The sequence below is a fragment of the Pleurodeles waltl genome, chromosome 4_1 (genome assembly GCF_031143425.1).
Source record: "Pleurodeles waltl isolate 20211129_DDA chromosome 4_1, aPleWal1.hap1.20221129, whole genome shotgun sequence".
In the NCBI taxonomy this organism is placed as follows: domain Eukaryota; kingdom Metazoa; phylum Chordata; class Amphibia; order Caudata; family Salamandridae; genus Pleurodeles; species Pleurodeles waltl.
Genome location: NC_090442.1, coordinates 52,095,423 through 52,118,285, shown reverse-complemented (window position 1 = coordinate 52,118,285; position 22,863 = coordinate 52,095,423). Strand labels below are relative to the sequence as shown.

General features: G+C 42.7%; 1 protein-coding gene across 1 annotated transcript in view; it reads left to right on the top strand.

Annotated features, from left to right (window-relative positions):
• Positions 1 to 10,373, top strand: part of LOC138286979 (zinc finger protein 850-like) — a 444,405-nt gene extending 434,032 nt beyond the window's left edge. The window contains exon 11 of the mRNA XM_069227343.1: positions 8,106 to 10,373. Within this exon, the coding sequence (XP_069083444.1) occupies positions 8,106 to 9,197 (1,092 nt within the window). The 3' untranslated portion in view covers positions 9,198 to 10,373. The remainder of the gene's footprint in view (positions 1 to 8,105) is intronic.
• Positions 10,374 to 22,863: the final 12,490 nt, after the last annotated feature.

Here is a 22,863-nt window from a genome sequence, read left to right as displayed (position 1 = left end):
GCTGTAGTTCATGCGGTGCACAGGATTACTGTCTGGAGAGGGAAGGCAAGGACTTACCTCCTCCAAATTTGGACAGTAGGGCCACTGGACAGCCTGGGTCACTTGGGTCCACCACCTGTGTTCCGGGGACCACGCTCATCAGGATGAGAGGGGTCCCAGAGTACAGGTGACGCTAAAGTTTGGTGCCTGCTGAAGCAGGGGGAAGATTCCGTCGACCCACAGGAGATTTCTTTGTGGCTTCCAGTGCAGGATGAAGGCAGGCAGCCCCCAAAGCATGCACCACCAGGAAACAGTCAAGAAAGCTGGCAGGATTAGGCACTACAATGTCGCTGGTAGTCTTCTTGCTACCAGTCAGCGGTCGATCCTTGCCAGAAGTCAAAGAGAGAGGTGCAGAGGAACGCTGGTGAATTCTTGCAAGTTGTTATCTGAGGAAAAGCCCACAGGAGAGACCCTAAATAGCCCTCAGAGGAGGATTGGCCACCTAGTCATGTAAGCACCTATCAAGAGGGGTCTCTGACGTCACCTGCTGCCACTGGCCACTCAAAGGCTTCCAGAGATCCAAGATGGCAGAGGTCTGGGACACACTGGAGGAGTTCTGGGCACCACCCCTGGGGTGGTGATGGACAGAGGAGTGGTCACTCCCCTTTCCTTTGTCCAGTTTCGCACCAGAGCAGGGACTGGGGGGTTCCCTGAACCGGTGTAGACTGGCTTATGCAAGGAGAGCACCATCTGTGCCCTTCAAAGCATTTCCAGAGGCTGGGAGAGGCTACCCCTCCCCAGCCTTAAACACCTATTTCCAAAGAGAGAGGGTGTAACACCCTCTCTCAGAGGAAATCCTTTGTTCTGCCTTCCTGGGACTGGGCTGCACAGACCCCAGGAGGGCAGAACCCTGTCTGTGGGGTGGCAGCAGCGGTAGCTGCAGAGAAAACACCAGAGAGCTGGTTTGGCAGTACCCGGGGTCCATAGTGGAGCCCCGGGGATGCATGGAATTGGCACCCCAATACCAGATTGGGCATGGGGGGAGAATTCCATGATCTTAGACATGTTACATGGCCATATTCGGAGTTACCATTGTGAAGCTACATATAGGTATTGACCTATATGTAGTGCACGCGTGTAATGGCGTCTCCGCACTCACAAAGTCCGGAGAATTGGCCCTGAACTATGTGGGGGCACCTTTGCTAGTGCACGGGTGCTGTATCTTTTCACCTAACCTTCAGCAAGTGAAGGTTGGTCATGTACGTGACTTATAAGTTACTGAAGTGCAGTGAAAATGGCTGTGACATAATGTGTGTGTTATTTCACGCAGGCTGCAGTGGCAGTTTCTGTGTAAGAATTGTCAGAGCTCCCTGTGGGTGGCAAGAAAAATGCTGCAGCCCATAGGGATCTCCTGGAACCCCAATACCTTGGGTACCATATGCTAGGGAATTGTAAGGGTGTTCCAGTGTGCCAATTAGAATTGGTAAAAATGGTCACCAGCCTATAGTGACAATTTTAAAGGCAGAGAGAGCATAAGCACTGAGGTTCTGGTTAGCAGAGCCTCAGTGACACAGTTTGTCCCTACACAGGTACACATATTCAGGCCACAAACTATGAGCAACTGGGGTCCTGGCTAGCAGGATCCCAGTGAGACAGGCAAAAAAAAACTTACATACATTTAAAAATGGGGGTAACATGCCAGGCAAGATGGTACTTTCCTACATCCATGTCGTCCACTGATCTTGGCTCTGAGGCAACTGAAGATGCTTGAGTTTCTAATGTCTTTGGGGCTTTCCACTGTAAGGATTATTTGTGTCATCTGCATTGTTCTAGCATGTGAGCTGAAATTCCTTGATCATTGCCGATAATGACTTCATGTAGATGTTGAAAAGCATGGGTGAGACAATAGACCCTTGCGGGACCCCTGCTTTTGTGAAGTACGGTTTGGATAAGAATGTCATTTGTTCTGTTTTGAAGGTAGGATGTGATCTAGTCGGGAGCAGTCCCCTCTATGATAGCTTCGTAGAGTCTTTGTATTAGAGTGTCATGGTCAACTGTGTCAAAGGCAGCTGAGAAGTCCAAGAAACATAGTGCAACTACCCCGTTCTGGTCTAGGTTTTAAGGTCATCCCAGATGGCAATGAAGGCAGATTCCTTGCCTCCCGGGCAGAATCTTGTTTGGTAGTCTGAAAGTATGGAGCTATCTTCACTGAATTGTGACATCTGGCGAATGCTGCTCTTTCTATCTGTTTGCCCAGGAAAAGTCCATTTGTAATTAATTGGTCTGTAGTTTTTGGGGTCATACAGGTCCAGATTTGTTTTCTTTATTTCTTTAATTGATAATGGGCATATGTTTGCTTTTGTTTTAGGTCTTCAGGAGAGGTTCCCGTAGTTAAATAATTATTGATGATTCTTCTTACTGGTGTGGCAGGAGAGGTAATGAAAAGAATGTTCTTGAAGATTTGTGGTGCACAAAGGTCAGAAGGGAAGCCAGCTAGCCTGCTTGCTTTGGCCAGTTCCATATATTCACTTTGTGATAGTTGTTTGAAGGAATGCAGAGGCTGGGTTAGTCTTCTTGGAGGGGATAATTGGAAATGGGTCAGCGCTTGTGGTTTTCTTTTGTTTTAAATAGGAGTCACTTTCTATGTTTCAGTATTCTGACTCTCTCTATGTTCCACCTATCTCCTTTCTCATGTTGTTTCTGTCTCTGCACCTTGCAGCTGCCACTCTGTACCATTTTTGTACATGCCCCTTTTTCTCTCAGTGAGCTTCTACGGTCTCTCACCCCTTTTTGTCTTTTAATGGTTCTTCTCTCATTCTAAGCCATTTATTTATTCTGTGGTCCTTGTTCTCATTACATTCCCTCTCTGTTTTACTATCTTTGTGCTCCTTGATTCTCTCTGTCTCTTCAGTCTCTTGACGTCATTCATTCTCCAGTACTTTTTTGAGTCTATTGATTCCCTTTCTTTCCTCATGTGGCTCTTTTTTCTTTGTGTGCACATTATTACTTTTGGTGTCCCTTCTTTCTCTTAATGCCCTTTCTCCGTCTCTTCTTTTGCTCTTTGCCTCTTCTTGCTCTTTCCCCCTTTTTCTTTTTCCTCTGCTTTCTCGCTGTACCTTTTATAACTTTTTGTCCCTCTTCTTTCTCTTACGGCCTCTCTTTTCTTTGTCTCTTCTTTTGTTCTGTGTCATTGTTTCTCTCAGTGCCCTCTTTCTCTGCCTCTACTTTCGCACAGTGCCCCTTCTTATATTCAGTGCTCCTAATTAATTGTTCCACCTTTATTTTTCTTTAAGGCTTTTTACCAGGATCACCCATCGGCAACAGACCTTTGTAGTTTTTTGTGCATTACAAGGATAAATGAGTCCATCAACTATGCTTTGGTGGACTCCTTGTTTTAAAATTAGAGTTGTGGTTGTACTCAGCATTAAAGTGGCTTGGGGCGAGGCTCACAAGGAGAGGAGCACATTTGTCAAGGGACAAGCACAGATGACTAATGTGTAGCTCTCATATGCTAGATACAGCCTGCTGCTTTCATTTGAGTTGCTCCTTCTGTATAGACCTCTCTCCAGGGAGTGAGTGGGTGGGTTTTGGTAGTTGGAGGGATTTTGTGGCGTTGTGAATCTCAGAGGGTCATCACCAGAGTCCCACAAAATGCAGATTCAGATAATGGCCTTATCTCTGCAGCTTGACCTAGAAAGGAGGTCTGTCAGAAGTGCTGGGTGTGTGAATTCGTTGGATGTAGTTGCTGTAATGGAAGGTGATGTGAGTCAGCCTGGAGCTACACTGGCAGGGCTGAGTGTAGGTGTCATTGCCAGAAAAGCAGGAGACCTAAAGATGAGGTAGACTGGCAGGGCTGAGTGTGGGTGTCATTGCCAGAAAAGCAGGAGACCTAAAGATGAGGTAGACTGGCAGGACTGAGTGTGGGTGTCATTGGTGGAATAGCAGGAGGCCTACAATGTAACTCACTGCCAGAGCAATCTAGCTTTGTACTACGCAAGAAGTACCCATAACAATTTGCGACTACTGTTTGCTACGATACATCAGATACACCCGGAGGTGAATGCCGTGGCTGTGTTCTTGGAAAACGTGTTCACCTCATTGGAGTGGCCCTTCCTATTTGCCAAACTGCACAAACTAGGTAAGCGTTAATATTCTAGGTCTAATTAGGCTCCTTTACACTGGACCCATGTCTAAAATAAGTATCAATGGCAGGTATGCCACACGGCTGCCCACTATCGCTGCCCCTCTTTGCCTTGGCCTTAGAGTCTGTGGCAACCTTGCTGCATTAACACCACTTGGAAATGGGCATCACATTTCTATATAAACGGGCATTACTGTCTTTATGTGCCAACGATGTCCCGTTGTTTGTTAAAGATCCTGATGTGAACTTAACACCATTAATTGACTAAATAATCTGGTTTGGTGCCATGTTCGCTATACATATTAACTGGAACAAATCTGAGATGTTTCCCCTCACAGAAGTATTGGTAAAAACACAGTTGAGTTGCTTGTTACAGTGGTGTGCAGGAATGAAGTGATATATTTGCATACATATAAATAAAGATAAACACCTGGTCTTCCATGACAAGTATGGGCCAGTCTTGGAAAAACTAATGGTTAGGGTGGACATATGGATCATGCTGCTGCTATCCATGGCAGGTCATCATTAAGGTAATGGTTTCTCTTTGTTTAACAATATTTCCTTCCGATTGAGCAAATGTTTCTTTGCAATCCTTCATCTGCTACTAACTCAACTGGTGTTTGGGAATGGGCAAGAGCCTCAGACTGAGTACCTCACGTGTCCTTCGGTCAGGGATGGTTTTAACGTTCCACACATGGAATGCTACTGTAATGCCATGCAATCACATTACACAGTTTACTGGTATGATCTCCAATGTAGGAAGCCACACATACCGCTGAATGGGATCAAGTAGATGCTCAGATATGAAAAGCCCGTGTGACAGTCCCTATACCTTATCACACACAGCTGACACAGGCCATGCACTACTGTAACTGGTCACTATGGACTATGGTGAAGAGCTGCAGCATCACTCATATATTCTCCTGACTTGTAGTTAATTGGTAGCCCTGCACTTCCCCCGCCACTGGCAAAGGGGTTAACGTCCGACTTGAGATGGCTGGTCTTCTGCAGGTGAGCTATCTGTATGACTGCAACATGTTCATAACAATGGACAAATTTCTTGATGAGAGAACGTTGACGCCCATTGGCATGATGACTACCTTAGATCACGGCACGCTGTGCCCTGAAGATTGCCTTCCTTTTCGGTTGAGCCTGCAGATTTCACTCCACTTACGCAGATGCTCCAACACCCTGAAAATAGAGGTTGGATCTCCTGGCTGTGTAAACTGTTTACTGATTCTATAGTCATAACTGTGACTAATACACTGTCTAGGTCAGGAGCAGATCTTGAAGAAATAATTGACACTGCACGATAGTGCTGTGCACTGATTAGGAGTGTCGATCAACCACAGACACAAATTGATTAATTTTACATTCATCAATAGGCTACATTGCTGTCCCACTTTCCTACGCAAGATTAACCCAAAACAACTGGCAGATTGCCACAGGGGCAGGAGTGTCTCTATGGTCCTTTCGATGTAGCATGGGCCTCCCAATTGGTGATGGCTTAACAAGCGTGGAGGTGGTGAGAATTATTGACGAAATGGTGGTAGCCCCATAGACTGCTCGCTGAAACTGCTGCTGTTGAGATAAGTAAACACAATCCCCAATCAACTAGGCAATTGGAGGCGGTCCTTATCCTTCTACCAAATAGCTGCTTACTATGAGTCTGGGTAGGCTCCTGACGAATAAGAGACTATAAGTTAGCCTTGTATGGAGTTTAAAATTGATGTTGTCCTAGGATGTAAGTTGGTCGGCTTAGAGAGGGTGGTTATATGAAATTGTGATCGATGTTTTAACAGTGGAAGCATGTGCACCATTATCCACTGAGCATGCTGTATTGAACTCCTCTAAACCCAGCTTTCTTTTCTGCACAAAGATAAGAACTGATTAAACTTATCTTGAACGTAAAAGGACTAGAAGAATTGGGGAGTCCAGTATATAATCTCCTAAGCAGTGCAACAATAATAACAGGGCATACCGTTCCATTATCTAAGTTGAATGCCCAGTATTAGACCTTCAACTTAGATATGTCGTTGGTCACTAGAAACGTCTGCTCTTAGAAACAAGTGCCCTCACCCACCTGAAGATGGCATGCTTCATCATTAGTTCGGCTCCTTGTTGGGCAGGCTCTGCAATGCTCAACAAACTCCAGAAGGGGGCACTTTGCAGGAGACCTTTTCGATTCGCCAAAGGCATACTGGGAATGTTAGTATATCAGTGTAAGAATGGGAAGATTGGAAATGGATCTAGGTTAAAATTGGCTATAGATACGTCATACTTGGGTCTTAATTAGAAAGAAAGAATCTATGTCAAGGCTAAAAACAATGTGGGAAACTTAGGCATTTAATGACCCTATCTTCTCCATTATAAGAAACATATGATCAAATAAATTTAATATGATACAGGTTGAAGGTTGACATGTTTCATGCAGGTACTGTCAAAGATGATCAAGTAGCATTTCTTCAGGGCCTATATGTGTATATACACCTAATCTACATTTTTAGAGAGTGGAGGTACTCCTATGTATGTGCTACCTCACCCCTGTGAAAAGCAGACCATAGGAATTGGTAAAGCGTTAAGATGACACTAATATTTGTAGGTTCTTAGTGCTAGTGATCCTCCTATAGTAAGGTTTGGGCCCCTTGGTGATTGTGGATGTCACGTTCTCAGAGATTTTGCTGAAAGCGATATTGTGGTCCGCCAACTTACCCTCTGTCCACTGTTTTGAAAGTCTCTCTAATATAAGAACTTAGATATCAGAACAGTATACCCTATTGTAATTGATGTACTGATGAAAACTTACACACTGCTTCCTGATACGAAAGCAGTAATGATATCTGTGTCTGGTTAGTTTATGGGTTGGCTATGTATGCCTCTCTTTGCCTGAAAATGTAACTAAAGTCTTAACCTTCCATTGCTTCACTTCTGAAAATAATACCTTTATGCATCGATTCAACTTGTAAATATTTGTTTTTGCAAATTTAAATGTATTAACTATTTAATTTTAATTCTGCAGGTGACTTGAGGTATGGACAGAGAAAGCAAGATAGGGGTTTGGTCCCATGCAACAGAACACCAGCGCACAAAGATGATTATTTTGAGAAAGTGAAGATCACCCAGAACTCAAGTTTGCACCAATTCCAAAACCAGACGTGGTGACAAACTGTGAACAGAAGAAATATTAAGCATGAAAGTGATTTTTCCAATTCACACGATTTATTTTGCGTCATGGAACACCAAAGTAAAGAAACATTTAACCAGTATGAGTGAAGTTTTGAAAGGCAAATCAATCCCAAATGTTAAGCCCAGTGCAAGTACTAAAGGAAGACTATTTTCTTGGCCTGGGGATGTGTAATTATTTACAAAATGTTGCACATCTGGGAAAATCAATGTACATGCAATGAAAATCAATGTACATGCAATGTTGATTGCAATTAGTTAATCTCTGTTGTAAATTCAATCTCATGAACTGTTCTAGAGAAGCAAACCCTAGCCAGAGCATCTAAAATATTGTCAGAAAGACCGATCGTCTCAACCTGAGAGAACAAACTTCAATCTGAAGACTCATCTGGTTCAAAATGAGAGTACACATACAGTATAAAAAAATGTTATTGCTAAATGACTTTTCTAAATTTTTGCAAAGCAAAGGCACTGACAAGTACAGAGATTTAAAATCAACCTGGCCTAAAACATTATTTTATGTTATATCTTTATTGGTGTTGAAATTCCACCTGACACTCTTCGCTTCTGTATATCAAAAATTAACCGTCTTGCCTCACTTTTAACTGTGACAGCTTTCTCAATTATTTTGACATTATGCTAATACCAAAGACACTGTTCTAATCCGGTCTGATAGTTTAAGCAGCACACCAATATTGAGAGGCCTAAGTAAAACTGTTAAATACAAAATATATACCTTCATTACATTTCTAATGTAAAGACATGTCCATCCCTCAGGTTCATCAGAATGTGAAGACATTAACTCCAGAAAGAAACTTTTTATGTGCGAACAACCTTACTTATCAATCCAGTATCACTAAAACAGAGAAAACTTACACTGAGGAAAAAACCTTATTGGTGTTCTGAAAGACAGAAGAGCGTCAATCTTAAATTCATGTCATTCAACATGGGAGAATCTGCACTGGAGACGAACCATATCCATGTTCTAAATGTCATAAATGCTTCAGCTATCGATTCAGTCTCAGTCAAAATAAGAGAAGAGTCACTGGGGAAAAAACCATATCAATTTTCGGAAAGCCAGAAAAGCTTCACTTACAAATCTGATCCTGATCCACATGAGAGAACGCACATTGGACAAAAGCTGTATCACTGCTCTAAATGCCAGAACGGCTGCAGTCAGAAATTCAGTCTCACTCAACATGAGAGAATACACACTGGGGAAAAACCTTATCAGTGCTCTGAATGTCAGAAAAGCTTCAGTTACAAATCCATTCTCATTGAACATGAAAGAACACATACTGGGGAAAAGCCTTATCAGTGCTCTGAATGCCAGAAAACCTTCAGTTACAAATCCAGTCTCGTTCAACATGCGAGAACACATACTGGGGAAAAGCCTTATCAGTGCTCTGAATGCCAGAAAAGTTTCGGTTACAGATCCATTCTTGTTCAACACGAGAGAACACACACAGGAGAAAAGCCTTATCAGTGTTTGAAATGCCAGAAAAGTTTCAGTCATAAATTCAGTCTCACTCAACATGGGAGAACACACACTGGGGAAAAACCTTATCAGTGCTCTCAATGCCAGAAAAGCTTTAGTCTCAAAGTCAGTCTCATTCAACATGAAATAAAACACACTGGAGATAAGCCGTATCAATGCAGTAAATGCCAGAAATGCTTCAGTTACAAATCCAGTCTCATTCAACATGAAAGAAGACATACTGAGGAAAAGCCTTATCAGTGCTCTGAATGCCATAAACGCTTCATTTGCAAATCCATTCTTGTGCAACATGAGAAAATACACACTGGAGAAAAGCCTTATCAGTGCTCTACATGCCAGAAAAGCTTCCGTCAGAAAAATCATCTCACTAAACATGAGGAAAGAACGCACACTTGACAAGTGTTTTAGTTCTCTAAATGCAAGAAAAGCTTCAAACCCAAATTGATTCTACGAGTGAACATTTATTGTTGTAGTTGTAACAGGATTCTTAAAATAAACTTGCAATTTAACCCAGAAATGGCCGTGTAACAAAACGACAACTGCCCACTAGGATCACGGTCAAATTAATTTGAAGTTACTAGACTCACATGGTTTACAATTCTTTATAAATGTCAAAATTATTGCATACTTCATTTTCATCCGTATCATGCAGTAGAGCTGGGTCAAAGTCGGTGAGATTTATGAGAGTGCTTGAGATGTTACTCAGGCCCATATTTATACTTTTTTAGCGCTGCATGTGCGTCATTTTTTGACGCAAAAAGCAGCGCAAACTTATAAAATACAATTGTATTTTGTAAGTTTGCTCCGCTTTTGCGCCAAAAAGCGGCGCAAATGCGGCGCTAAAAAAGCATAATATGGGCTTCAGTCTGTCCCAACTTTATTGCTCATTCATGTGCAAGAAAAGGATAGGACTGATTCTGCTTCTACCTTCCAGTGGTTTTCCTGATATGTGACTTTATATGACAGACCCTATTTGTTGTTCTGTTACTAGTCTAATATGTGACTGAACTGAACTAGATCTTCCACACTAAGGCATGTCTGCCATGTACTTTACACGTAGTGAGCAACTATACAGATATCCTGGCATGTGGCAGATTATATCACAGTCCTACCTGCCTGCCACTGGTAATGCTGAAATGATAACCTCTATGCCAAGTCGGCCTATATTTCAGCGACGATCCTGACAAGTGACTGCTCTGTTAACAAGTTGTCCCAATTGCAAGTGTTACACCTTTGGCAATCTTAGGCTTTTTAGGCAGCAGCACTCTCCCTTGTGGGACTTTTAGTTTTTCTTTTATTCCATTGTGAATGTGTGCCCTAAATCTTGGCAAGCGAAGTGTTCATTATTAATAATTTAAAACTAACTTCAGGTAGAGCCCTTGACATGGAGCTATTTAGATATGCAGTCAGTGGTGCTCCCCACCCCCAGCAATCGTTAAGAGGAAGGCTTTCCAATGCATGCATGACTGCCTCTCTTCAAAGTCGCATCCTAAGATCCAAAACTTTAGTTTGTGCAGGGAGAAATTTCAAATCCTTTCTTAAGCAGGGGGTCAAAATTGTGAAAAAAGGGCCCCTTCATGAGGAAACACTCCTGAGAACAAACTGTACCTACCACCAGCTCTGCCCCTGTGGTTGGTTGAGGTGGTTTCACAAGTGCCACAAAGAAATTCTTAATAAACAAGGCAGATTACTACATGGCATACAAAAAGACACTGGAAATGGATGTCAGGGAACGGCCCATAACATGACCTATCCACGTTCTAAAAAAAAGAAAAAGATGAATGAGTAGTTCTGTAATAGGTTAGACTGTATGATTTCTTCAGTAAGTAAGTTTGAGGTCAAGGTACTTTAATCCAAGACTTGATATAAGAGGGTACATGACTGGGGCACACAGAGTATTTGCCCTGATTTTAGAATAGCAACCACTGGAGGTATCTTATATGATGGTAAGTAAAGGAAGGTTAAGGTCTCTTAGTGTATTTCAAGAAAGGTAGACTCCTGAGGTTGAGATACGTTTTTTCAACTATATGTATGTAAAATCCAAAGCTGGTAAATCTGCGTAACTAGAGACATATGGACTTTATTGCGTGACAGTTTGCACATTGGCCTACTTTATCAGCAGCAAATGTGGGTAGCTGAATTATTATTGTCATGTGGTTGAGGATATGAGGTCTTATCAAACCAATGTAAATCAAAATATGATAAGCAAAAAAGAGAAATGTATCTTTTTAATAAAAATACGTTTTAAACACTAGACTGTTGTCAAAGGAGAATAGTGTACTGTATTCTGAACACACTTCAAATACCATATGTTTTATTACTCAACAATCAGTGGGTATCAGTGAGGAAAAAAATGTTAGATGGAAGAAAGGACAGAGTGAGGAACAACTCAGGGAGTAGTCCTTGAAAGTTAAATTAAAGAACACCTGATGTGGATCTTTATGATACAATTTTTTCTCATTATTGAGGAAATAGGGATCCAGTCCTCTTTGAGAAAATTGCATTGTAGTGGATTTAAAGAATGAAATGAGTAAGGACTGGGTGGAGTGTTTCTATTTTTATTAATAGAAAATAGGTCTGAGGATCTTGGGTGAATCCCTGCAGTCTGAGGATCCAGGCTTGATATAGCTATTTTAGGATTACATTCTGGAACATGGCAAGGTGAAAGGTGAAGTCTGTCAAAGAGGAATTCATCAGTATTCTACGTGCCGTGATATATCATTAGTGACAGAAGTCTAGTTCTCTGTAGAAATCAGGCTCAAGGGACATCAAGGCTTTAATAGACTCGGAATACCTTCAAGGAGAGATGGAGCAAATGTGCTTCGAGGAGAGATGGAGTGAAGGTTTATTTTTTGGTGGTGTTTTCTAGATATGAAAATTGATTTCTAGGCCAAGAGCTGGTTTGGGCTCCAGGTATTATCAGGATATACACGTTTGGGGTGAGGTTTAAGTCGGGACTTGTTTAGATTTAATTAATTGAATAAAGAAGGAAAGCAGATGATCACGATGCTAGTGTTGCATCAGCTATTGTTGGTAAAGAGTTATTTTCAAGAGTATAAACTAGCAAATGGTACTGGGTGGCACATTTTGCCAGTCTAATTGATAATACCTTTGTTGGAAATGACCTTTGACACTACTGTGTGGGGTTTCAGGTTGAAGAACACACTGATAGGAATCATTTGCCCCCAATATTAGAATTCCAGACTTGCTTAGTGGGGGTGATGCTGACTTGTTCCTGAGGTAATTTAGCTGGGAAGATTTTTGGGTAGAAGAACTCAGACTTCTAGAGAAATAAGCCAAGTCCCTAAAACTGGCACCATGAGGAGTCTAATAGTTTCAAATCATTTACTTATTGGACAATTTGGTTATAATTCTGTCGAGACTTTCTTTACACCATATAAGAAAAGGTAAAGGATGCCCAGGTCCACCTCTGGTACTGATGGGATTCTGTATGACAGAATCAAAAAATGAACCCATGTCTCACATTTTCCTGCCTGGCGAATAGATATCTTCATGAAAGGAAGAGTCTCCTATTTGCTTCTTTCAGTGGTTTAAGGCTGCATTTGAGGCAAATAGGTAGAGCACCTTATTGAATAAAATGAAAAGATTGAATAGTGAGGATTATCCACAAGCTCTGGCCATGTTATGGTATTGTGATACCTGGGTAAAAATAGCCACAGTTGCAGGCAGTAAGGTAAAGATTGAAACCTTTAATGGATCAAAGCAGGATGCCTCTTGCTCCCACCTGGTTTTAATCCTTATGGCAGAATGTATTTTGGAGAGGGGAGTGACACGTTCCTGACCTCATAATGAGGGATGAATATCCTACACTATGTAATTGACTAGGTGATCTTAGAGTGAACCCTGAAAGCATAACACACATAACTAAACATCCTGATAACAAACATAAAAGCTAGAAATTAACTCCCAGAAAACATAATGTTCGTTATTAGGTAAAAGGGTGCTAAATTGAAATGGAAGGCAGATCTTCTCTAAAAGAATAAAGCACATGTTGACATACTGATGATTTAAAAAATGCTAATAAAAAGACACGTCACATTTAAAAGCCTACAAAGATTTGAAAGTTATGGTGTCAATTAGTGTACTCCCTTGCTAAGAGATTATGATGCAGAATTCAGCCCACTTGAGCATTAAACGAACTGGGCGATTTGACGGGGACTAAATGGAGGATTTTGTTGTTTCTTGAAGCACCTTTTTCTGTCACATTCAAGTTCAGAATTAAAATTAACTGCTCCATGTTGTAAGGTGGAGCAACGCATATTGACATGCTGGCTGAGTAGATATTTTTGATCATGAGCAGACTTCCTTGGATTGATACATAAGAAGAAGTAGAACCCATACAGATGCATAAAGGACATAAGAACATTATTATTAAAATATGAATCATTATGGTGCATCATCACTGCTGCATAGTTACTAGAGCTTGTTTTTGTTTGCCTGATTTAAAGAGGTACTGTAATTATGTTATTCTGTAAAAGTCTTGATTTAGAGTTTGGCGGAGGGGTTACTCCGTCACAAGTATGACGGATATCCTGTCCGCCATATTACAATCCCATTATAGACTAAGGAACTTTTAAGACGGTGGACAGGATATCGGTCACATTTGTGACAGAGTAACCCCCTCTGCCAAAATTAATGATTGTAATTAGAGAAGCCTACGTGGAGACTCCTATTTTAGTTAGATAACTTTCCTTTTGAGTCCTTCTTCTTGAGCAAATTACCAACATTTTGTGGAGGCGATACACCAAGGTTACTATTGAACAGTCAATCCTTTAACAATTTCAGTTGGCTGCATGGGATAATGCGAAGAGGAGGTGAATCATCTACTGCATGGAACAATCACAGTTGTTAGAGGAGAGTATGATTTATATTGGAAATCATGGTGTGAGGAGGGTGTGACTGAATGTGGCCATAACATGAGAAAAGTGTGGCGTAAGGCCGCTGTTGCATATGTTTCTCAAAATAAGGAGAGCAAAAAACATTTTGTTAGAGCAAAGAAGCACTCATTTCGTATTTGCTGCCTTGTGCACCCCATTAGCCCTTGCAAGTGCTTAGAAATGATCATATTACTATTCTATGGTGACCCAGGAAGGGCAGCGGCACCATCAACGAATGGAACAGCACATTTGGGAGCTGTCAGAAGTACAACAGTCCCTGCCTCTCCCCCAAAGGCTTAGCCAAAGCGGCCGTAAATTTCCCAGGGGATTAAATCCCTGACCTGGAGACAATTGTCATAGTTTTAAACACTCCAAGAGTGTGTGCAGTTTCACAAAAGCCCTGCAGTGCTGGAATTCTTGTTGGGTGATTGTAAAGCTACAGTAGCACCAGTGTAAAAATAGAAAACTGGCTCATGCCTGCATGTACTTGAATCTTCAGTGCGTTATTGAATTTGTTCACAGGAACACTAGCTCATAATACATATTAAGCACTTAGCCACTAATTCTTCCCCCTGGTTCTAAGTTCTTATTTGGATGTTTGTGCTTAAATGTCCATAACGTTTTCGTACCCATGCCAGATTTATGTCTGTTTTTCCAAAATCCCCAGGATTCTAAAATCACTCAGGGTTTGTAGATTCTCCTGGAGAGAAGTGGGAAAATGGGACAAAATATAGCAAAATGTATTTATTTATATTTTTTTGAAAATGGGAAAAAAGTGCTGTGCAAGAAAACTTGTGGATTTTTTTTATTTTTTTTTAAATGGCATTAACAAAAGGTTTACTGTGCTAGGATCACTACCATGTCAGGAACAACCAGACCTATATCAAAAACACATTTTTACCACATTTTTATTTGACATTTCTTTAAGCGGTAGTCCATTTTCTTATGTTTCAACCTACTCACAAATTGTGGTGGGGAAAGGTTAACATTACTGAATAGTAGACAGATTTCTCAATTCAGCAAAGGGTCATTTGTGCAGATTCCTCAAGTTTTTACTAAAGAAACTAATCATTTAATTAAAAAAAGGCAATGAGTAGGAACAAAATAGCCATTGGTGACACATTTTTATCTGTAACTTTTTCACTATGGCTTATTTACAAAAACAATATACTGTAACGTCTGATAGACCTTTCTGGAAATAAAAATGTATGGAATTTGTAGGTTGTCCAAAAACAAGTGACACCCAAAGCCAACAATTGTGCTGAAGCGTATGATTTTTCATTGTCTACCAACCATAAACAGCTCATAAGGTAAGTAGTTAAAAAAATGGGTATGCAGGAAACCTGTGTATTTGTGAAATGTACACAATATACTGAGTTTATAAACCGTGGTTCTTTGTACATCTGAATTTGGTGTTACACATACTGTCATGTGATTCAAAGGGCATTTTGCAAAATGTCTTCTTTCTTGCATATTGGCTTACATTTGGAACCCAAAACTGTAGAGAAATGCAATTGTTAATACCAATTCTACTATTCTGTGTTCTAATGGAAAAAAGCTTTATCTTCCCTATTGTCTGCTACACAAATGCGGCCTGGAGACATTGTATTTCACCCAGCATCGTGGGTAGCTGCGGGTTATAGGTTCTAGCTCAGCCACCAGTTAGGGAAACTACATATCCCAGACATTTCTGAAGACTAGACATCCATGGGAGTCTAGGGTGGTGTGACTCGTGTGGATCCCACAATATATTTTTATCCAGAACTTGCAAATCTAAAACTTTGGCTAAAAGCACCTATTTTGCTGATATTTATGTAAGGGAAAGTTCTGCAGTCTGCAGAGACCCAGTGTTCCCACGTCTCTTGATAAAAAATGGTACCCCACTTTTTTGGGTGGGGGCCAGTGACAGAAAAAGCCCCAAACTGCAACCTGAACAGAGCAAATGTATCCACTTCAAACTGACACTTTTTTTTTTGCAAAGTGGATAGTGGACCTGGATCAGCCATCGCCCAGGGAGACTGACCAAATCTACACATTTCTGAAAACTAAGCATACCAGGTAGGCCAGGGTGGTGTGCCTTGGATAGATCTCACAAAGTTGCTTTACCTGAAGCATTGCAAACCTCAAACTGTTGGGTAAAATCTTACATTTTCCTCATACTTCTGTAAAGGAATGTTCCAGGATCTGTGGGGATCCACAAAGTTCCTACCATCCAGAATTCCTAAATATCTCCCAGTAAAATCTGTACGTCACTCTTGTGACTCGGTCCAGTGCCTGTGATAGGAAAGACCTGAAAACACCACATGGACAGATGATATTTTTACACTCAAAACTGACACTATTTTTCATAACGTGGCTATCTAGATTTTGGGCCTTGGGTGTCTAGTTTACAGAACCATCTGCGTTTGGTAGATTTCCTTGGATGGCAGCCTACCCCAGGCCTGATGTCAGGATGGGCAAGACTCCACCCCCTTTATTGTATGAAATATATTCCTGGCATCTAGTGTGCTTTCTGCCCCCTGTGGAAGGGTAAGGCTTAATGCCAGGGTGACATTTTGAAATCCCTGGTGTCGAGTGGTTTTGCTGCTCTTCCGGGGGCGCTTATTGTGGCAAACCCCCATCTTCCCCTGGGGTGAATAAAAATACTCTATTGCCCCCTTTGTGGTAGGGCCACAGCCAAATGCCAGTGTGGTACGCCCCCATCCTTTTTTTTCTCTGCATAGTAAAATAAGGGACAAAACACCCAATCAGGGAAAATATGTGAGGGTGTGGTCCTATGTCAGGGTGAGCAGCTTCCAACCCTTTTTATGTGGTTTTCTTCCCTGGAGGTTAGGAGGCTTTTGCCCTCAGGGCAAATACCCGAGGTCCTGGGGGGGCGTTACCTCCAAGAAAAAATATTCCTAATGTCTACTGAAAGTGTTAGGCAACCGTATCACATTGTGATCGCCCGGCACTTTGTAGGCCAAGAGAGGTATCGCTGGAAAGTTGAGTTTGTTAGGGAAACTAAGAAAAGATTTCCTGGGTGCTGGTCCTGAAGGTGACCTCATTGCATCACTGACGCAATAGTTAATTACAGGAGCAATACAACTCCTAGTGCGGAGCGGGAGAGTCTCCCACTTCAACCCTGCAGGGGATGCAGAGGGGCCCAGGAGCAGTACACAACAGCTGGTGCACCAGTACCAGGCACATTGACGAGACCTTCAAGTCAAAAGCAGCGGTTTCAGAGCGCACTTGATGTGGGTTACTGAAGGTCATGATATATCAATGCATAAGAGTAATATGATTTATGGTTGTGGCTTGCTGGAGTGTCAAATGTCCTGCAGGTGTCACCAAAGGTATTTTGAACTGCCTATTTGTAGATCTATATATACTAATGTGTAGTATTCAGTAGTGTATGTGTGTAATAAAGTACTTCTCCTTTCCATATGAAAAAGCACTGACTGAACACTGATTTATTAAGTGTTATCGACACTACCTCCCCTGAGTAGTCCTTGGATTGCATCTGTAGCCTGAGACAGTCCAGTGCTACAATGGAGTACTTGGTTCCCTGTAAAGAGAAAGTTGCTGACTTATTACTTGTCAAGAACTCACTAATAATCCAATTTCGTATACACTGTATAAGATGTTTCTGTAAAGTTGTATTACTTTCTCTAGCTATCTGCATGAACCACCTTTAAGAATTACAGACAAGAAAGAAACTCATATAGTATCACAGAATAGTAGTATGCAAGTTGGACATTTCACACAAAGTAATGGTGACATAGGAGGACACCCAGTAGACTTAAAAAGCTTTATAATTCAAGCCTCTGTCATATGGATCAGCCAATCTGTTCTCATTATGCTTAATAATTCAAAGCATATTCCAATCTACCAGTGTCACGTAACTGTACCACATTCAGCAGACTGTACTGTTCGATGTTACTCCTAATGCTGTGAAGTCTTCATGTATTGTCAGAGGAGGAAAGATGCTCAAGATTATTACAGGAAGAGACATTACCAGTAGAGAAATGGCCAAAGGTCCTGGATTGTCAAGTGCTGAAAACTGACCAATAACTCTGAAATTCAACCTCTTACATGGTTTGCAACAGACTATGGTGGTCATTAAGGTGGCGGTTTCACAGCCAACAGGCTGGCGGTGAAGACCTCCACATTATGAGTGTGGCGGGTTGGCCTCTCCCAACCTGCCACATCTCCACTCATACCGCCATGGCGGTCTGAGCTGCCGGGCTGGAGATATGCATCTCCAACCCAACGGTCCACAGATGACCTCCACTGGTATTAGGAGCCGTCTTTCCACCAGGGTTTACGTGGCAATAGCACCGCCATGAAAACCCTGGCCGAAAGGCTACAGGTGACAGGGAATTTCTTCCCTGTCACTGATAGATGACTCCCTCTCCCTCCCAGCAAGCACAATACCCTCCCAACTCCCCTCCAGACGGAGCACCCTACGAGCCCCCAACACAGCGTCCCTCCCTGCATACATGCACACAGACACCCACACGCGCCACGCATATACTCATTCACCTACACCTACATACACACATGCACTCACATGTATCCATACTCACATTCACCTCAGCACTCATACACGCATTCAACCACGCATACTCACACCCATCCAAACACGCATACTCGCACCCATCCAAACACACATACTCACACGCAGGCAGTCACGCATTCACAGCAACACTCATACTCACATACACACTTAAATGCATACATGCACTCACTTCAGCATTCAGACATGCATACACACATGCACACACAACACCCTCCCACCCCCTCCCCTGTTGGACGATCAACTGTCCTTGTCTGGGGAAGAGGTCGTCCGGAAGGATACTGGATCAGGCTCTTCCACCGCCAGCAGGACACCGCCAGGCACATAATACAGCAGGTGGTGTCCTTTTGGCGGGCGGGGCCGGTGGTGGAACTTCCCCAGCGCCTTCACTCGCCAGCACGACTACTGCTGGATTTACACCAAAAGTGTGACGGAAATCCAGCAGTACCCGTAATATGGCGCCCGCAGCTTTGGCAGTCTCGGCAAAAGACCGACAAAGTCGTAATGAGGACCTATGTTCTTATAACCTTGTTAGTTTTGATCTTCAGTAGTGTAAGTACACTTTTGTTCTGATAGCACTGTAACCTGTCATTCTTTATAGCCTATGACTTTGGCTCTTAAAAATATTGCTCCACAGATGCAGATCAGGAATCACTGAAAAGTTTATGCCCATATCCTACAGCCATACCTTGGCATTGTTGATATCTTTCTACCAGGTTCCTTAAACCTCCAAATATGTGGTGTCCCAGAAATGTTGGGGGATGGGGGGCTGTGCTGGCTATTGCATTGTTGATCACGTTGTCATGATGGTGCAGTATTGTAGCAAGACAAACAAAAGTACACTGTTCCAAACGAAAGTGTAATACGGGTCCTGAGTTATCAGGAGCAAGGACCCTCAAGCATCACAGTGGATGACTGGCATCATCATCGGGAATTGCTCCTCGCCAGGCCGGCGGTGCAACGCCTGACGGGCTCCCCGAAGGGGGCACCAAGCCGTATTATTCTGATAGTGACTGGTGAGTTCAAACTATCTGGACAGGAAAGCCTATATTAGGGCTGTACATGTGTAAATCAACAAAAGTTGCTGGTGCCCTAATATAGGCTTTCCTGTCCAGATAGTTTGAACTCACCAGTCACTATCAGAATAATACGGCTTGGTGCCCCCTTCGGGGAGCCCGTCAGGCGTTGCACCGCCGGCCTGGCGAGGAGCAATTCCCGATGATGATGCCAGTCATCCACTGTGATGCTTGAGGGTCCTTGCTCCTGATAACTCAGGACCCGTATTACACATTCGTTTGGAACAGTGTACTTTTGTTTGTCTTACTACTGTTGGGAGAGTGTACACTGGACCAGTCAATCTCCCGGTCCCAACCCCCCCTTCTTTTCTAAGAGCAGTATTGTAGCAGGCAGATCCTATGCTCGGAGTCCATGTTGTGGGGATTCCATTGGAGTCTGTATTTCTATTTTGGAAGCTGTAATGTTGAATCTGTTTGTTTGCTCCATAATTTAGCATCTCTGACATCTCATCAAAATAGTATTCATTTAGGTAATGCTTGCATCGAATAAGGTGCCAAACTTTTGTTGATTTACACATGTACATGCCTTGGATATTTAGTTGTCTGCTCTGTGGGGTTCATATTTAGAGTTTCATGAGCTGCATTGACGAGCCTTGCATAGCTGTATTTGAGTTCTGACTTGATCTTGTTCCAGTGGAAATTCGCTTCTGCTAGATGCCTAGTGGTTTGTAGACGGTTAATGGAAGCTGCTATTGTAGACTGGATGCAATGTAGGTCTCTTGAGGCGACTCCCCCCCAATAGCCATGGTGCCACCTGGACAGAATATTATATGTGAAAAGTGACATGTGCCACTTTTAGAGGGTCACTGCTAGGAGGAAAAAATCCACAAGAGGAAAAATCGTCAGTGGCAATCTGTGTCGTTCATGAGTGAGGATTTTGAATTATATCAGTTGGGAGAAAAGAGTGAAGTAGGATAATAGGTCAGGAGTCCGATGATACGCAAAGAAGGTGCTCCAAATCTGTTGTGACAAAAAAGTTGGGGGCTTAATTTTCCCCAAACTCTGGAGTCTCCAGCCTGGATCTGGTGTGTTGACATGGATGTGTCAGAAGCATTGCCTTCCCGTTTATGGTTTAGTGGACTTTGTTAGAAACGTGGAACAAGGAGGCCTCACATTTGAACAAATTGTATGCTTTTGGGTAGACTTTTGAACTTATTACTGGTATATTCACCGCAATACAAAACAAAGGTAAATTAATAGTATTTGAAGAAAGTAATATTGTGCCTGTGTCTCAGGTGTAGTACTATAACGAACTGTTTGCTCCTGGGTGACTCGCACCCCTATGTTTCTCTTGGACATATCAAACAGGGGGGGGTCGTATGCAGGTTGCTGGTCAGCGGACATGATGGCATGCAGTTGAACGGGTGCACACAGAGTGACACGAAGACCGAGTGTGTACCACACCAAAAGTAGCAGGTGCACGGGATGGAGAACAGCCAGGAATGCCGCTGTAACAAGGACAACTAAGGAACAGCAGCCAGGCAGAGAAAGCACCAAAGTCAGGAAAGTGGAAAGGTCTAGATGTGCAGGCACCAAACAGCCAAGCACAGTAGGTGCAGTTTGGAAGATGGGTGGCCTGCCAATCCAAGATGGCCACCAGCAGAGGACAGAGCGAGTCTAAAGCTACTGGCCTGGCCCAACCCAGGATAGTTGCCCACAGTCAATGAGGCCCAAAATGCAGAGCAAGGTAGCAGTACAGCGGGTGTGGGTCAGGGTGTCCATGGGGCCTGGGGAGGGCATCTGTGGACTTATTCCATGGTGTTCCACTATGGAAATAGGCACACACGTCCCCTAAGCAAGCTTAGCGCCATTATTTAGGCCTGCCTCCCTCCCATGCACCATTTTTGCACGGGAGGATAAATAAGTTGCCTGGGCCTTAAAGTCATTTTTTGCCTGGGAACATCTACCTTGCATCTCATTGACGCAAGGTAGTTTCCCGCTAGCGAAAAATGACATTAACTCCATAACTTTGGTGCTACACTGGTCTAGTGCTAAAGTATAAACATGGAGTTAGGTTTGCGCTGAATTAGTGTAAACAAAATTACACCAATTCAGCGCAAAGCTAGTATAAATCTGGGCCTTTGTGTGTCCTTCTATTTAGGTGTGTAAGGTTCAATCTCAGATCGCTGCTTTGTCTTGGTGCAGAAGCCAGGAAATGCTATTGTCCCTCACAGTCGGTTCATCTGCAGAGCAGGTCTTTTAGCAGGTTCCAAGAAAAAGTTAAATGAAGGGATGGTGCAACAACAGAGCAATGGCTCCCAGGTGGAGGAAACTGCTCCAGTGACCAAAATGGCACCAGACTTACCTCCGACTCATGCCCAGATGTAGATCTGAGCTCCGTTTTAAGACTGGCAGAGGCAGCGCAGGAATCTTACTGGATGCAGATCACAGTCCCGGGTTGATGGAGGCAGAACCATCACGGGCATCTTACTGGATGCAGATCACAGTTCCAGATCGAGGAAGGCAGAGCTAGCACAAACATCGGCTGGGGGTCTCGAAACTGCATGATGGCTGTGATTCATGTACACAAAGGCCCAACAGAGGTGAATTGATGAGGTGGGCTCTCCTATCAGTTTTGATCACAGACCTATCACAGGCTGGAGGAACCGAGATAGCAGCCAGGAAGGTGCATAGGTGCGAATAGGGAGGGTCTATATGCACCCTCTTACTGCCCTCTCTGTTCATTCAAGGTGCCTCCCCACAGCCTTCAGATAGAGTTTGCCAAAACTGTGCTGTTATCCTCTGCCAAGTTTTCTATTTCATGTGGGACATTTCCATATTTTCAGGGTGCTTATGTGAGACATTTCAATGCCTTATGCGTGACACACTGAGTAACAATCACGAGTAGGAGAAAATATTTATCTACATGTTATGTGAAAGCTTACATAAACTACCCCTTTCTTCAATATAATAGTTCATAAACTGCCATTATTCCCCTTTTCTACAAGGATTGTTTGTAAACTGCCTTTAAAGGGTTCACATTGTATAAAGTATGCAAGACTAGAAAGCCACAATTGGCAGAAAGAGATGATGGAAAGATGTTTCACAGCTATTTCAGGGGCTTGTCACATGTCCTTACCCTCCTCCTCAACTCCCCCAAGACGCAAATTTCAATCGTTTTCTCTCTCTCATAAAAGAAATTACAATTAAAATGATAGTGCTTGTTTTATTGACTTCTGATGGATAAAAGGCAGAGTAGGCCCTACCAGATTTGGAACCTCATACCTCCAGTTTATGAGTTAATTTCCATAGCAAACTATTGTCATACCCCATAATAAATTGGTACTATGGCAGCACACCAGTCTACAAATATACAATCACCTCAAATTATCACTCGAGTGGCTAGCATAACAAATATTATTCAAACTCATTTTTTAGAAGAATGAACACAGAGATGAATCGCAATGTAGATTTCATACCAGTCCTGTGTGAACTGAAACCTGTTCGGTCTGTTTATAAAGTCATTAAAACTCAATCTGCTTTTGCTGATCTGCTACTCCCATGTTATGTGTAACACGCACCACACCTAA